We start from the raw sequence: 16,474 nt of genomic DNA on the forward strand, positions 1-16,474 counted from the left end.
GGAATGACCCTAAAGCAGACTTTTTAGTTTGGTTTCATGGTAAAGAAGAGCAAGGGATTTGCTTAAAAAACCCAGTATGGCTCCAATTTAACATGCCAATGCAGGCACTCCTTTTAGCTACCCAATACTCTGTTTTCCTAAAGGGAGTTATTACACTTTTAAAGAATTTGCTCTTCCACTGGGTAATGGAGCATCACTTTTCTGTTTTCACAAAAATCAATGGACGTTATACTGGGACATAGGCAGCTACAATCAAATTAGGGAAAGTGAAAGATCCATGCAGCTGTGCACCTACCATCATACAATGTATATCCAGAAGTGTGCACTTCATGGTTATGCAGGAAAAAGATAAAAATATTACTGTTCTTGGATCAATAATCCCACAGCCACACATGTAGGAAATACTTCAATTGTAAAGCAGCAATATCCTAAGTAAAAAGATTCAGGATTCTGCTAATGTAATTACTATGCTTTATAACTGCAAAGATTTAACAATAAATGTTTTAAGATGTTTATTATGGGATGCTTTCACAGATCATAGGGTCTTTTAGCTTCCCAACAATCACAACACACACCTGGGCTTGTGAGTAATTACTTCTTTAAAGAAACCTTAAAAAGAAAACCAGATTTATGGTTATCTCCTTTCTAATGCATAAGGCAGCATTTGGCTTGCGAAGACAAAGTACAATAAATCATGAAGAGACATAATTCTCCTGAGGAATTTAAAAGGAAAAAGACTCTCCTGTAGCAAATAGACACATGAGGAGCACATTATATTATTAAAAAGTTTTGGTTCATAGTTGCAAACCAGCCACTAGAGGTCAGTGGCTTGGAATAAAGTCAGCACATGGCAGAAGAATTCCATTTCATTTCAGCTGACCAAATCCTATAGCCAAGTAAAATTTTCAGTCTTTGAGTAAGGAAAGTCTTACTCTTACTTTGAGTCTTACTCTTAAGGTTAGCTCCACTTATCTTCATGCCAATGCAGAAAGCTAGTTTAAGATTCTTAAAAACAGTACTAGGTACATAATATATAATGTATTGGAATGAATACTCTTATTTTGATGGCAATATGCAGACATGCACAGGAACACAGGACTGGAGGAAGCTTCCTGCATCATCAGGTCTAGCCTTCTACTACTGCACCCATCCTGCAATCTCTTACATGATCAAGGACCAGCTTAAAAGCAGCTTGATTATTTTGTCCCAAAAAACTTGTAAGAGAAGAATTTGGTTACAAGAATGCGAAATAAGCCTGACTAGTAGTTTTGAAGTGTATAAAGACAAGACATTAGAAGCACTTATGCAGTGCAAAACTTCTTTAAAATACTATTTTCCTTACAAATGTGTAATGCTCTGCAGAGAGAGAAGGCTGGCAGAAGGCAGGAAGAGGCTTTTTAATCATAAACAGCAAAGTGTATAAACATATCCAAATCGACGAAAGAGCTCAAAATTATGTATTTTATTTAATCATTTATCTGCTGCTATAAGTATACATACACCCCATCACTTGACAGCACATATAGGTTGACACAGCCAAACACCTTGCTTACCTCAGAATGACATTAAAAATTTTGAAAGTTAAAAACATCAGTGGAACTACTGGATGCTCAACAAATGCATGCTGCACTGATGTTTGACTTAAAATGCACATTTGTGAATACTAGTATGTCCAGAGGAATATTGAAATCTTAGAAATTACAGCTGTATCAAACTTCACATTTCCATCGGCCATTACAAAAGACTTGTTAATAATAGCTTTGATTTAAACTTTAGTATTGAAAGGATTCACAATGTGTATGTTGTGCTTTAAGCAGAACCTAACTGAAGCTGCTATAGCAGAAAGAATTTGGAAAGGAATAGGCAAGCATTTGTCACTTCAAAACACTCTTTGGTCAGATTTTCTAGATTAAAAAAATGGAAATCTAAAGATGTTGAGATGCTAAATTACAAACAACATGTCTTACACATGCCTTTGCACACAACAGCATACATCAGGACAAAACCTCATGTGGTATCTTCCCCTAGCTTACCAACATAAAAGTGTAGCAAAGCAACATGGAAAAAGAAAAGCTTAAAAAAATGCCAAGAAGCCCAGTAGCAATACAGACTACAGTAAGTGTTTATTTCTCTACTTTTCCACTACAGGAGCCTCAGACATAATGGACAAGAACTCTTAATCCCATGGCAGCTGTTTTCCATTTTAAGTAAACCCAGGGCAGTCTGTCAGCTCTTGTACAATGCAGCACCTCAACATGCTACTCTGGTAGTATTTTATCAGACGCTGAATTAGAAGCAATTTACCACTAGAAAACTTGGAGTACTATCCAGAGGATACTGATAGCATAAAACCATAAATGGTGAATTGGGGTTTGTGAAAGAAACAGAGCCCCCAGTAGGACCTTCCACCCGTTTTTATTACATACAGCTGAACTCTTGCATTTTCCTTATTTTTCTCATTTTTTCTTCCCCTATTACATTTCTATCTTTGTGAAAACTGTAGTTGACATTGCTTTATTCCTTGCTGATAATCTAGCCCTACAGCTTTGTAATTGCTAATTTTCAGCCTAATTTTCCTGTGAAATAACTGACTGATGCACCATCTTCATCCAACATATTCTCACTCTTAACACTGACAAAGGTGCATGAGTGAACATTCATAGCAATACACACAGCAAATAAAAATACCATGATCCACACTCGTTCAAGGAAACCAGACTCCTCGGCCCAGGCAGGAGTCTGGACTGCTGCAACGCTTCACTTGCCACACAAGCAAGCTAGAATGGTCAGGCACATGGAAATCAGGATAAAGGGAAACAAACTCAGATTAACTATTGCCTTCTTTTAAGAACAAAGTCTTTCATGGCTCCTCAGAGTATAATCCATGGTACTGCTCTACAGACCTGACCTTTACACCTTATGCCAGGTGTAAAGCAGAATAGCTCCAATGACAAAGACAGGAATCAGCTTTTTTGGTTTTGATATACAGCTTAATCTTCCTTTTTCTCTAGGAAAAAATAAATTAGAAGCCACAGTAGCTCAGTGCATCCTGCACTATTCTAAGCACACACAAAAAAAAAGAACAAAAAAACCACAACACCCAACACACATCTAGAGCATTTAACGCAGAAAGCTGTTGGTCATTAACTCAAACTCAGAGATCTGAACTTAAACAAGTGCTGTTTTGCAACACAACACTGGTAATATTTTAAATCCAGAAAAAAAATAGAATTTAATTTCACGAACATCAACAAAACCATAGCTGTATCAATACAGAAAACAATTTAATTTCTTTCAAAATAAATATTTGACATACGAAGCACATACAGTGAAAAAGGGTCACAAATTACAAGTGGAGATACTTGCTGGTTCACTGAGAAAAGCCCTTGATATTTCCAATTTCATACCATCAAATTTATCATTCTTGCTGATTTAAGCACAGCACTAAACAAATATGGATCCCAGTGCTTTCTTTCACAGGTACTGGCATGGATAATTTACTGCAGTGATCCAATTTGAAAATCAGTAGGGACCAGTAAATTGCTGCATAGAAGAGCGAGCGAATGAGGCGCTTTTTCCTTAGTGTCAGCAGCCTGTGATTATTATGTTTATTAGATTTTCTTGAAAGGGCTTCACATTTTCTCAAATATGCAGGAGAACTATATTTCCCCTCTGAGCCTTTACATTAGCATTTTGTGCCTCAGTCCTTGAACACAAGTAAAAGATGAATTTATCAATTCATTTTAGAAGTTTGTACCATCTGGATGGCATGGAACTAAGCAATGAAACCCCCTTACCTGCACAATATCTGCTATCACAGACCTAGCTTTTGCAGAAAAGTTAGTAAGTAATGCTGACCTTTTATGAGAAAAATATTTTTTGAATCCACATTTAAGATAAAATTCAATTACATTATCCATACTGATAATGCATCTTTGAAATAAAGGATTGCTTAAAATTGCATGACCTGACTCCTCCTGTTATTTTAAGGAAGTTATAGCACAATAAAAGTTACAGGACAAAGATATGCTAACCCATTTCAGTATAGTTTAACCACAGATACTTGCACTGCAGCCATTAAAAGTTATAGACAATTGCAACAGATCAGCATACCCTACTAACATCTAGCATGTAAGTGCTTGCAATCTTACTCTGTTGCATTATTTTTCCTCACCAGAAAGATGCCAGTACCAAGGGCTATACCTAGCTCTTACACAATGGGAATCAATTTTTGACATTGCTTTAAAAGAACATGCTGTCCTAGCTCAATGGTCCTTGCTACCCTTAATCTGCCCACTCTGTTTGAAACTGTTAAAGCAGCAGTTAGAATCATTTTGGAAACAGGACCAAGTAGTATGTGGTGTAGAAACAAACCCTGTTTCTCCAGTTCCTCCTGGACACTTGTCCAACTCATCTTTTTCTACTTCCTGCTCTGCTAGAGCTCTTGCATTGCCTCAGACGAGTGCTCTTTCCTTCCATGTCTCAGTTCCCATCTGTAAAATCAAGAACTGTACTTCCTTAATTAACAAGGAATCTGTACACCAAATGTTGCAATACAGGTGCCTAATGATAAAAAGGTACAGACTGTACAAAGCAACCAGCAACATTTGGACAGTACCATCACATATAGAGTGACTAGCTTAAAAACTGCTGAAACAAATAGTGGCACATGATCATAATATATTAAGAAAAAAAACTTAAGATATTAACAGATATTGCTCCCTTAGAACATCCACCAAAGAAGGGAACAAAACGTAAAACTGGTAGCACAAAAATGACAACAGAAGTATAAAATCAAAGACAGGAAAAATGGATGCATTAGTGAATTACTTTGCATGTTAGAAACCCCAACTAATATTAGGTACTCCCACAGTGGGTCCTGATGCTTCATTTACCTATAGCTGAGTACAGACAAGTCTATGCTGGACCATGACTTCTACAGCAAGCTTGTGCACAGCAAGGGATATGTCTACCCACAGACTTTATGCAATAGCACTTTAACTTACAAAAGCTAAGACAAAAACAATGACCAGTGTGATTCATACTAGTGGAAACAGTTATCCTATTAGGTAACCTTTCAGGAGGACAAACTCTTCTGCTTCATATTTGGGGTTGCCAAGCATTTTATAGTCAGTTGCAAAATTTCTCTACTACCACAGATTTTGTTATGGCATCAGCATCACAGCTAGCTTTAACAGCACAGCAGCATGAACATACAGTTCTTTCCACTAGAAAAAAGTCTCCGGCTATCAGGACACAACTAACATTGCACATGATTAATTTAATTGCTAGTATAGAAACAAACTGTGGTAAGCAAGCAGGCTGCAAGGACAGAATGCTTTTCCCAGCATTGAGGAAAGTCAGTGTTAGGCAGCCTAAAGGCCACAGTAAAAAACAAAGCTGATGCAGAGTGGAGGTTAGTTGCCCAGTTTATTTTGCTTCAAAGTTATTATTACCCCATTGTTCCAAGTTTTCTTGGCACATCAGAGAAGTTTTATCAGGTAAAATCCAGGTCTTATCTGTCAAGCAGCTCCTCACAAAGCCAAGAATATACTACTAGCCAAATCAAATCAATTTGCATTTATGAAAGAGCTTTTTCCTCTTGCTTACTCTTTAAGACTTTATAGAAAGAGTTAAAAGAAATTCAGTATCCACATATAAGCTCTACTGCATGGCACTGTCTTTCAACTCTTACAGAAATCTCATTCACTTATTCCTTTTAATCTTACTTGTCCATTCATAGAGTTGGATCTCAAGATTTAGCATCCTTCAGTTACAGCTGTAATATATCAAATCCAATTTAGACTCCTAACTTAATAACAGCATACAATTAAAGAAACAGTAGACTGAACCCACAACAGCAGTTTTATACCACAAAAACTTGCTCAGAACTAACATGTTCTTTTGCTAACAGTAATTAGAAAAGTTTTCAGTTTTTATAAAATCTTCACATTACAGGATATACATAGAATGAATCTCATTGCAAGTATTCAGCAGCTGTAGAGCATTACTGCATGCAGTTGCTTCTGCAGTGTGCAAGTGGTCTATAAATAGCTAATCATGTTCAGAGAGCAAGTCAAGTAGTCAAAGAATCTCATTCAATTACCATTTGGTTCCTCAGTACCAAGAGGTTGAGCAAAAAAATGAAGTTTATAAATACATGGCTCTGATCTAACAAACTAATACAACTGGAAAGTCTGAATGATACCCACATCACAAACAAGGTAACTCAAGAGTTACAGGAAAATACTTAGCTTCAGGACTATTTTCAAAAAGTGTTTCACGTAAGACTTCTCTGACCAAGGAATAATAGTTAAGTACAGTGCTATAGAAGTTTACAAAAGGCCAATGAAACCCATTTAATTTTATCCAATTAGAATACTAACATTAACTACAGAAGATGAGGCAAATACTCTGCCTTGAATTTATGGAAAGAAGTAATGTTCAGACAGAAAATACTCTTTTCCCACAACCTACCTTTCAGCTGCTGGGTAAATGCATAATCAGCACTCAATTTAATACTCACTTCTGTAGTCATGACACTGGCTTCAGATCAGTCATCAGATGAATTTATGCCAGAAAAATCCTACCCCCATTTGTTTCAGAAGCTGCCTAAACAGGTGCAATCATTTATGCAGATTTCCCATCACAATGAGAGCTTCACAAACTTGAAGAACAATTTATATAAAGCTAGCTAAAGATTAATTTTCTAAAAAGCTGACAAGCTTGAATTACTGCAGTTTCACATTTGTGTGGATAGAAGAACAAATCTGCAATGATTTTGCAAAAGTTACTTCATCTACATTGATTAGTTCACTTAAGAGATGGTTAAAAGTTTAAGCACTACATCTTTGAGAAGCCAGCAGGTCGGCTATTTGCATTGGTAAAACATTTTGTTATGACAAGATAACTGCAGAGTTTCCCATGATCAGTCTTGAAATTTCTTCCAACAATATAATGTAAGACTGTCACAAGGTAGAAACTTTGAAGAGTTCTTTTTAAGTTGTATTAGTTAAAATTGCCTCTCATTCAGAAAAGGTGTTAACTATGTCAGCTTCATAGATTTTAATCCCTTTTGTTAAATTCAAAGTGAGCCATCTTTTCACACTGTGCATAGTAATTTAGACAAAACGGTTCTACAGATACATTTAGTAAGCAGAATACTGTCCAAAGTGTACTGCATAGGTAGGTGTACCAACTGCTATCCACTGGAGACATCCTACAGTAGCTATAGTTCCAACTAACATAAAGCTACTGAGCAGAGACTTCTTAAAGTTTTAATCAATCTCAAACAATCCTTGATTCCTAAAAAAACCAAAAAAAAAAAAAAAACCCCACACAAAAACACACACACAATTCTCTATGACTGGGCATGTTTTGGATAGGAAGCAGCTACCTTTTTCACCAAATAGCAATACAGCACAGTAATTTTAAGTTTCCATTACTTGCTTTTGATATGCTAAATTTCATATGATCTCCAAGAAAAGCATATACACAGTTTTATACAGCCTGGAGTGAGATCAGTGTAAAACCAGGAATTTATTATCATCATCAGAAGTGCCAGCTGCTCATAATGTTCACAAAACACAAGTGCCTTCAATTTGGCTATGCAACAGTTGGTGCCAATCTGCTTATAAAGGAAATGCTGCTGAGGCATAGTCTTCTTACAAAAACAGGGCATGAGGGCTTCATTATTAAGTGTTCAACAACGATCCTCAGCTCTGTGAAGAGAGTCCTGAAAAAACAGATTTAAAGAGTTTTAAAATCCTACAGCATTTATCAGAAGTATCATCTAAATCTATCTTTTTCATTTACTTTTCTCAACATCCCACATACACCCTAGTTAGCAAATTCTTTAGACCAAGCTCAGTGTTGGAGTATCTTGCAAAAGCTTCAGAATTCTTGTGCTTTAAACATTAACATTTTAATTAACTTTAGTTCAGCCATTTCCAGCTGAGATAAAGACAGCAGAAAAAGTCTACCTTTAAGAAAAAAAATAAAACCAAAAACACACACAAAACAAAAAGAATGCTTTATCAGAAATAGCATAAGGAGTTGGAAGGTAGCTGTGTGTTTGTGCTGCTGATTGTAAGAACACAAGAACCCAGCACTCTAGAAGTAACTATTAAAAGGCAGACATGAGAAATAAACCCCACAACACAAATTTCCCTTAAAACTACATAAGTGCCAGCAGAATATCTTTGATAAACTAGTTCTATTTAAGGTTAGTTTTAGTATTGCAGAAGTTAAATTATTTTTAGATACCAAAGTACTAAAGCTCCTTCAGATATTTTAACCCCCAAGAAAATGCACATACTAAGACAGAACAACTACTTTATTACAAAATACTAGGGAATGGGAGGCAATTAAGTTTGTAATTCTTAGACCTGTCTTTGCATACCATGGCAGCAAAAGACACTTCCTTGGTACTTCAGCAAGCCATTTTCTAGACTGGAAAGTATGTTCACAGAAGTCTTACACTATGCAATACTTGGCATAAGAAAAGTTCTCAGAAAGCACTGACCTGAAACAAGTCAGATTTAGGGTTGTTTTATGTTTGTTTGGTTGGTTTGTTTTTTGTGTTTGGTGTTGTTTTTTGGGGTTTTTGTTGGTTTTGTTGTTGTTGTTTTCCACACCATCCAGGTGTATTCCACATTCTGTAACTGCCATTTACAGATTTAGTATTATGAGTTATTCATTCCTTTTAGAATGAAAAATTTCTGAATACCTAAACACTATGCAGTTAATATTTAACTTGCAGTATCAATTTAGTGCTTACCGACAGTATGGATTTCGCCGAGAAGAGTAGCGTAATGTAAGAAACCTATAGTAAATGAACGGCTGGAGCAGACTCCCTTGCCCACTGAAAGAGAAAAGAAAAATAGAGCTTAATACTGAAAAAAAAAATCAGGACTTTTACTAATAAAAGCAAGCAAACTACTTAGGCTAGATTGGAGTCATATTGGTTCGGATAATCTAGATCTAACAAGAAAAAAGTACATAATCATACGCTTACAAAGGCAAAAACTTACATTATAGATTAAAACTGCTCAATGAAGCAGTTAACTAAGTGCTGTTCTTGTATTGATTTTATATTTGTTTGTTTATATGCCTCATTTCTGGTGGTGGGCAAAGAATCATAGAAGTCATGGTGGATGCCTGCCATTGTGCTCCTGTACTCAGCACTGGTGAGGCTGCACCTCGAATACTGTGTTCAGTTTTGGGCTCCTCATTACAAGAGGGACATTGAGGCACTGGAGCATGTCCAGAAAAGTGCAACGAAGCTGGTGAAGGGTCTGGAGAAAAAGTCTTATGAGGACTGGCTGAGGGAGTTGGGATTGTTTAGTTTGGAGAAGACTGAAGGGACACTTTATCACTCTCTACAACTATCTGAAAGGAGGTTGTAGTGAGGCAGGTGCTGGTCTCCCAAGTAATAGGGCAAGAGGAAATGGCTTACAGGTGCACCACGGGAGAGTTAGACTGGATATGAAGAAAAATTTATTTACTGAAGGAGTGGTCAAGCACTGGAATGGGCTGCCCAGGGAGGTGGTAGAGTCACCATCCCTGGAGGAGTTCCAGAAGCACATAGATGTGGCACTTCAGGACATGGTTTAGTGGGCATGGTGGTCTTAGGTTGATGGTTAGACCTTCGTGGTCTCTTCCAACCTTAATTATTCTATGACTGACAAACAGTCCAGTTATAGAGAATTTTTTCAGCTCTAATCATAACACTTTAACTGTCTGGACTGCATTTCTAGTACCTTTTGCAAAACTTCTCAGAACACACTGGCAACTATTACAGATGTATTGAGATATCAATACCAAGCTGATATCTAACTACTTTAGTTACACTGAAATGAGGTTTTGATACTTTACAAAACTTGTTTCACATGACCAGTGCTGTAAAATAGTGAAAGGGTAGGTAGCATACAAGCCATACATAGCAAAGCACAGAAATACCATGAGTTTATTTAATGACTGAGGCTCCTTTATATAACGCAACATAAAAAAGCCGTTTGAATCTGAACATGACAATTCCAGTAACTAGAGATTCTTCAAGTATAAGCAACATCTTTACCGAGAAGAAAAAGTATCAAGTAAAACAAAAAAAGGGAGCAACAGGAGGGGGAAAAGACGACATCTTGCACCTTTACAGTATATACAAGCAATTTAACATGCTAAAACAATTTAAAACAAATTCTCACAACAGCTGCATTTAACCACTAAACTATTTTGAAGTTTGGTGTATGATCTTTTACAAGCTACAATATCTACTAGATGACTTAACAAGTAGCAACACTTCACATAGTAAATTCTCCATAGAGAGAGGAAAAAAAAGTTCTCCTGAAGAGAAGTTTAAAGTGCCTGAATGTTTCAGATACTGGAAACAGAGTGTACATGTCAGCTCACAAGTGGCCTTAAATGAAATGGAATCCTTCAGAGCTGAAGCACTGAAGTGTTCAGCTGACATATCAAGAGATCAAGACAAATTACGCATTATATCAACTTCTAAGAAGATAAAGTCTCCCTTCTGCTGCCTGTAAGGCCACTCAGGAAAAATGCTCTCACTGTGCTAGGACTTCTATAGAACAAAGGGCATTATTCCCCCTCCAAATATTAAAAGGCAATGACCCCAAGCTTCAGTGACTATCAGGTCTTTACATCTGTATGACTTTAGTAGGATTCCAACACGCGTATGCTCAAGATCCCTAAAAAGAATTCAACAGTCTGCACAACAGGCAAAACCAAACAGGACTAAAAAAAAAGAGACAAGGGTCACTGGTTAGAAGTAACAAAGGAGAGGACATAGCCTGCTCCTGCTTGCACACTTTTAGCACAATGAAATTTCATGCCACTTAAATTTCTAGAATCTAATAGACAAAAATAGTATTTCACTTTCAATGAAGCTAAAGATATTAATATTCTGTTATCCTGATGAAAATTAAACTTACTGAACAGTGCAGGAGAATGCAAGTTACAGGTCTGAAAAACTTATATTTGACCCAACAGTATCACTCATGCTTTGAAATGCAAGAGGTTTTGGTGGTTATTTATACCAAAGTGAATACTTTTTTATTTCATGATGTACCAACTTGAGAAGTCTAGGAATCAAATTAATTTAACTCTAAGTTCAAGCCTTGGTCAGCCAGAACCATTCAAATGGAGATCTGTAACACATGTAGAACTCAATGGCAAAAAGCAATATTGTGTAGAAAGTTTCCAATTCTGAAAATATTTTTGGTAATTCTTACCTGAAAAGCATGAAAACTGTAGCTGGCATCAGGAAAATTTCATTGCAAGCAATGAATTTTAGAATATTCTGTTGATTAGCATTCAGCTTGTCTAAAAGATTTCTCAGAAAGGGTAGACTATTTGAACTTTGTGCCTTCAAAGAAAAAAAGATTACCAGAAAACATGCAAGTTACACATACCTTCCCTAGTAGAAAGAAATCAAAATACTAACAATTACAATTTACAACTCATTTCAGCACTTTAAGACTAGATCCTTTAAAGGTATTGAGATTAGTATCCCAAAGAAAACTACCAGAGGCTTTGAAACTCCATAATTACAGAGTTCAATTAAAAAATACGAGATGCTGCAATTCCCTAACCCACCCATTTTAGGTTCAACTGCACAGAGATGGCCATGAGCCTTATTCTGTCTACTAGAAGAAAGTACCTATGGTAGCAAGGCAGCCCAGTTAGGAACACCAAAGGCTGGAGTTACATTAAGCTGTACACGGTACTTCATCAAGCAGCAGATCCAACTGGCAAGTATTTCGCTTCCCAGCCTCACCCTGCAGTTTATTATTTTACAACTGAAATAGAACACCAAATTTCACAGGCTGTAGTTTAACTGGAAAAGACATCTTAAGTTTCAACTTAACTGTTACACAGCATTTGCTTCCATCAAAGAACAGCATTTGAAGAAAAATTATTAATGTCAGTTCCAATATAACATTGGGTCATAACAGAAGTGTAAAAACAAAGGGGAAAAAACCCACCAAACCTAAAAAGGCAACTCCTCTAGTACAGCTAGGAAACCATAGCTGCAACTCAAACCTGCTTATAAACCAAGAACACCAATGGTATTAATCATATCATACTCACATCAAGAACCTTCTTTGTATATGTGGCAGCATGAAGCAAAGAGAACAGCAGAACTGGAAAGATGCTCACTGAAGCAAGTGATAAGGAAAATTATAGGCTGCAGAAGCGCTTCATTTTTCTGCGAATGTTATGCTAATACAAAATCTATAGCTTGATGGCTCTTTGCAAGAAGTTGACTATAAAGACCTATACTGGATTAAGACACGTATATGTCTAACAACTACATTTATAGCTCTTACCTTTGGATCTTACACCTCTTTCTATACATCTTTATTAACTTTGAACGTGTGTGTATGCAGGTACACAAAAGTACAACATACACCATTAGACACCAGTGCATTTCTACTGAAATGGACTCTTTCTACATGAAACATGCATGTGAGATTACTCCTTAAAAATTATCAAATACATGGAGTCATAATTTTTTTTTATTAATACTACAAAACGCATTTATTTACCAAAGAACAAGCAGTTGCCAGCCATTCAGATTTTGGAGAACAAGAACATAGACATTCCTCTGCAAGAGACATCTTAAGATGAGGACATTAAGCAAAAATACAAAGTGGCACAAAAAAAGTCAGTTCTTACATGCCATCTTTGACAAGCCACAGGAGTAAGTCTTTTTTGCAGACTTCATCTGTTTAATAACTTACTCAAAAAAGCTACTACTGAATAATTGTCTCTCTACATGATATATGTCCTACTTACAGTGAGGAGTCATATATAAACCCTGCACTGGTAATAAATGAAGGTTACCAACTTCTCAAAGTATCACTTAGGCTGGTCATACAATGAACTGAAGTCTCAGGAAAAAGAAAATCTAACTAGCCAGAGACTGCAGGTTATAGAGGTGATTAACCTGAATATGGATCAATCAACATAAGCCTCTCTTATTTTATTATGAACATGTTTTATGAATAGCAAATATATTCTAGTTTAAACCAGTTTTTCAAATCATGCACAGGTGATAAGAATCAAGTTTTTAAGATATTTTAAAACATTACCAGGATGACACAAGTAAAGGATACTTGTAACAGGGTAGGAATTCACAAAGATAAGAGAGTACAACAGATAGTGGCAGCTGTCCTCCAACAAAGCCTGGGCCAAAAATGCCCTGCTAAGCTGAAAGTATGGTAGCCTTTGGTGTAGTCGGAGGGCACTAGTAAGAGCATTTGCCAGCAAGGCTCGCTGATAAAAGCTTGCTGCTTCATGCAACCTGCAAATCATCAGAGGAGATGTTACCATATGAACCAAGCCCCTGCTAGAAGTCTTCCACCCTTGAGAATTTATCACAATTGCACAATACCCGAAGTCTTTCTATTCTCACACATAAGCACTATTACCCAAGTACAGCTCAAAAACTGGTAACACTGACTTACTGCACGTGCCAAAGGTAAAGCAACTCAATGTTACTACATATAAAAACATGTATTCGGCACTACTTTACAGTTGCTTAATGCATTTTTCCTAACACATCTAAAAGTGTTTTAAAGCAATCTAAAATCTGTAAACTGTTCTGACAAAAATAAAAGTTTATAATTAATAATAAATTTCTGAACAATAGAAATTTGTCCTTACATTAAAAAGAACTTTATGAAAAGGGAGCATAGTTACTTTGTAAACTTTTAGTGCTATTTTACCATATTACAATACATACCCTAGAAGAGGCAGAACAAATAAAGCTGAGCTGTAAACTGTGAACAAGCGGGAAATCCACATTGCTGTATCCAACTTGTTAGCCATCAGAAATTGCTAAATCAGAAGAAAAGAAAAAACTCAACCCCCACAGAAGTTGGTATCTTAATATTTGCATACAATGAACATTCCTCCCTCCCTTCTATATTACATTGCAAGTCTTTCTCCAACCCTGAATAGAAGCAAATTATAGCTTGAAACAAAGAATTTTTGTTCTGTAATACCTGACTCATACAATATTACTAGCCAGATCAAAAATAGCTGGGCATCTTCAAAACCACAAGACTCCTTCGTACACTACAATGAAATAAAGTAACAAGATCTTCCGTGGAAGCAGGTTTTCTCTAGAAGCCAAACTTACTAAACAGCCAGCTTCAAAAAAGTTACCATGCTAGGCCTTCAGACCCAACTGACTTTTGTATCTACTGCTTCAAGGTTCCTTTTAGAATACACTGCACACACCTGCAGCTAAGTCACCACAGTTCTTACTGACAGGGGAAAAAAGAAGGGGTTACGTAAAGTTTGCATAGCTACATCATATGGAAAGCAACATCGATTTGGCCTACATATTCTTGGCCTCAAAAAAAGCAAAAAACTTTCAACAGTAACCTGGCACTTCTGCTGTTAAGCTTTGCTTACCACAGCTTCAAGGAACTCCACTCCTGATATAGTCCCCATACCAGAAAGAGTCTAATAAAACATAACATGCTTTTGTTATTAGTTGCCTAAGAGTCAAAACATCAACTTCCTTTCACATTAAAGAGCTCAAAGTTTACTTCAAAATCTGAACCAGCTTTTGAAGGCCCCTTCTCTGTTCCTAGACCCTTTTTATAAACATGACCAGAACTTAACCTAATTTGCAGTTGTCTTCATATCGTCATCTACTGTCTCACAATATAACCACGGGCACGGAGCTGCTGCTGCAGAATTAGTTTTGATGGAGGTGCTCCCAAGCAACAGCACGTTTTCAACCAGAAAGTGGAAGAGCCGCTTCCCTCTGCCCCTACCCAGGCGAACAACGGCCATACCGCAATCCCAGCGACATAAGGGGCTGGAGAAGCGCAACGGACGGTCCAGGACCCTCACGCCCCCCAGCAGGAGCTGGACCGGCGCTGCGGCCTACTCCCCCCATCTCCACGGCCAGGAGCTCCTTACCACGGCTCCGCCGCCGGCCCCGCCTTGCATCGGCCCGTTCTGCGTGGAGTCCGCCATAGCTGCACCTGCGGGAAAGAAGCGCCTCAGCCAGGGACCGTCACCTCCCGAGCTCCTGCCACCGGACTCTGGCCCGGCCGCCTGCGACTCACGACAAACAGCAACGCACCGCCACCACGGCGCATTTCCCGGATACAGGCAGACGCCACTTCCAGAAGGGCCTGCCGGGCAATGTAGGCCCGGCGAAGTGACGCTTCCCACAGAGCCTGGTGACGTCAGAGGGCGTGGATGGGGGTGCGGGGCAGTAGGTGAGATCCTGTACAGGGCGGGCTCTCATTCCGTGATGCTGTCATAGCACAGGGCTGTCGCACAACGATGCAATGTGCACATTAAATATCGTGCTGCCTCAGGCCATGTCTGTGTGGTTTAGTCTTACACTGGTTCCCTATAATGTAAAAAGGAGGGTGGGGGAGTGGGGTTAGGAAAATAAAAAGGCTTTTCAAAGCTGCATTTGCCCAAATATTTATACTGTAGGCAGTATTAAATTAAAGTGCAGCAACTTTGAAATAAGCTGCTGAAATCTTCGGTCAGTAATCATTAAAGCTTAAAGCTAAGGAGCTTTAGAGAAGTACAGGTGTATCAGTAATGCTGACAGGTGGACCAAACTGAACAGCACAAAGCAGAAGCTGCCTGCTCACTCTGCAACATGTAGAATATGCCATCTGTGAGGTCTTGGAAAGGGTTAATCCTCCATTATTCTGCCCCTTGTCTTAATACTGATTTTTTTTTAATTGATCTGTGCCATGGGAACAAGTTTCTGTTCTCAGCTGGGAGTCTGTAAATCCACTATAACTTGGCCGAAGTGATATCTGATAAAAGTAAGTGCAGGCCTCAAGATGGACACCTTTGACTTGTCTCTCCTGTTGCCTCATGTGGTTCGTACACCTGCGTTCCTCTCGAGGATGTGCAGCAGGTTCCCTCTTCTGGCAGCACTGCTTCCAGGACAGCAAGCCATCTGCTCCACTTTCTAATCATTCCCAGATGCTTTCAGTTACTCTTTAGCAGCAAAAAAAGACCTGTTTTCGTGGTTGGAATCAACATCCGCAATCAACCTCATTTCTGGCTTATGATGATTAAACTTGAAGAGTGATTGGAAGAGACTCAGAAAGACATCAGGAGAATGTGTAATGAAGTATGTTGACAGGGTAGGAGCAAAGTAAGAATCAGCTGATAGGGATTCTAATACCAAAACAATTACAAGTAAATGAAGGTTTGAGCCTAATTAACACTTTCTAAATTGAACATGCAGCACCTGATTTTCCACTTCTTTTCCCAGCCACTCATCTCTTAGTAAAGTGGCTGCAAAGTAGACACAAGAACTACCTGTCATTTTGGGACCATTTTTCTACAGCTGGAGGAGACAGCACTAGAGAATTACAATTCATGGTGTGTCTGCAGCGTGTTCTCAAATGTGTCATAAAAAGACTTGTGAGATATGTTGGTCTGATTCGTGTTA

General features: G+C 38.0%; 1 protein-coding gene across 1 annotated transcript; it reads right to left on the reverse strand.

Moving 5' to 3' along the window:
- Positions 1 to 7,515: 7,515 nt before the first annotated feature.
- Positions 7,516 to 15,056, reverse strand: TMEM33 (transmembrane protein 33). The gene is made up of 7 exons (XM_010193354.1): positions 14,962 to 15,056; positions 13,769 to 13,863; positions 13,140 to 13,327; positions 12,112 to 12,179; positions 11,253 to 11,386; positions 8,780 to 8,863; positions 7,516 to 7,735 (listed from the first exon to the last, which is right to left on the reverse strand). The coding sequence occupies exons 1-7, from the start codon at positions 15,016 to 15,018 to the stop codon at positions 7,606 to 7,608; spliced, it is 756 nt and encodes a 251-aa protein (XP_010191656.1). The 5' UTR covers positions 15,019 to 15,056; the 3' UTR covers positions 7,516 to 7,605.
- Between the last annotated feature and the right edge of the window lie 1,418 nt (positions 15,057 to 16,474).

Source organism: Mesitornis unicolor, unplaced genomic scaffold (assembly GCF_000695765.1).
Source record: "Mesitornis unicolor isolate BGI_N332 unplaced genomic scaffold, ASM69576v1 scaffold6571, whole genome shotgun sequence".
NCBI classification, from domain to species: domain Eukaryota; kingdom Metazoa; phylum Chordata; class Aves; order Mesitornithiformes; family Mesitornithidae; genus Mesitornis; species Mesitornis unicolor.

Coding starts and splice junctions, on each gene's coding strand:
- TMEM33 (XM_010193354.1), bottom strand. CDS start 15,018: ATGGCGGACTCCACGCAGAACGGGCCGATGCAAGGCGGGGCCGGCGGC. Junction 12,180..13,139: donor GAATTCCTACCCTGTTACAA/GTATCCTTTACT, acceptor CACTTGCTTCAG/TGAGCATCTTTCCAGTTCTG. Junction 11,387..12,111: donor ATACAAAGAAGGTTCTTGAT/GTGAGTATGATA, acceptor TTTTCTTTGAAG/GCACAAAGTTCAAATAGTCT.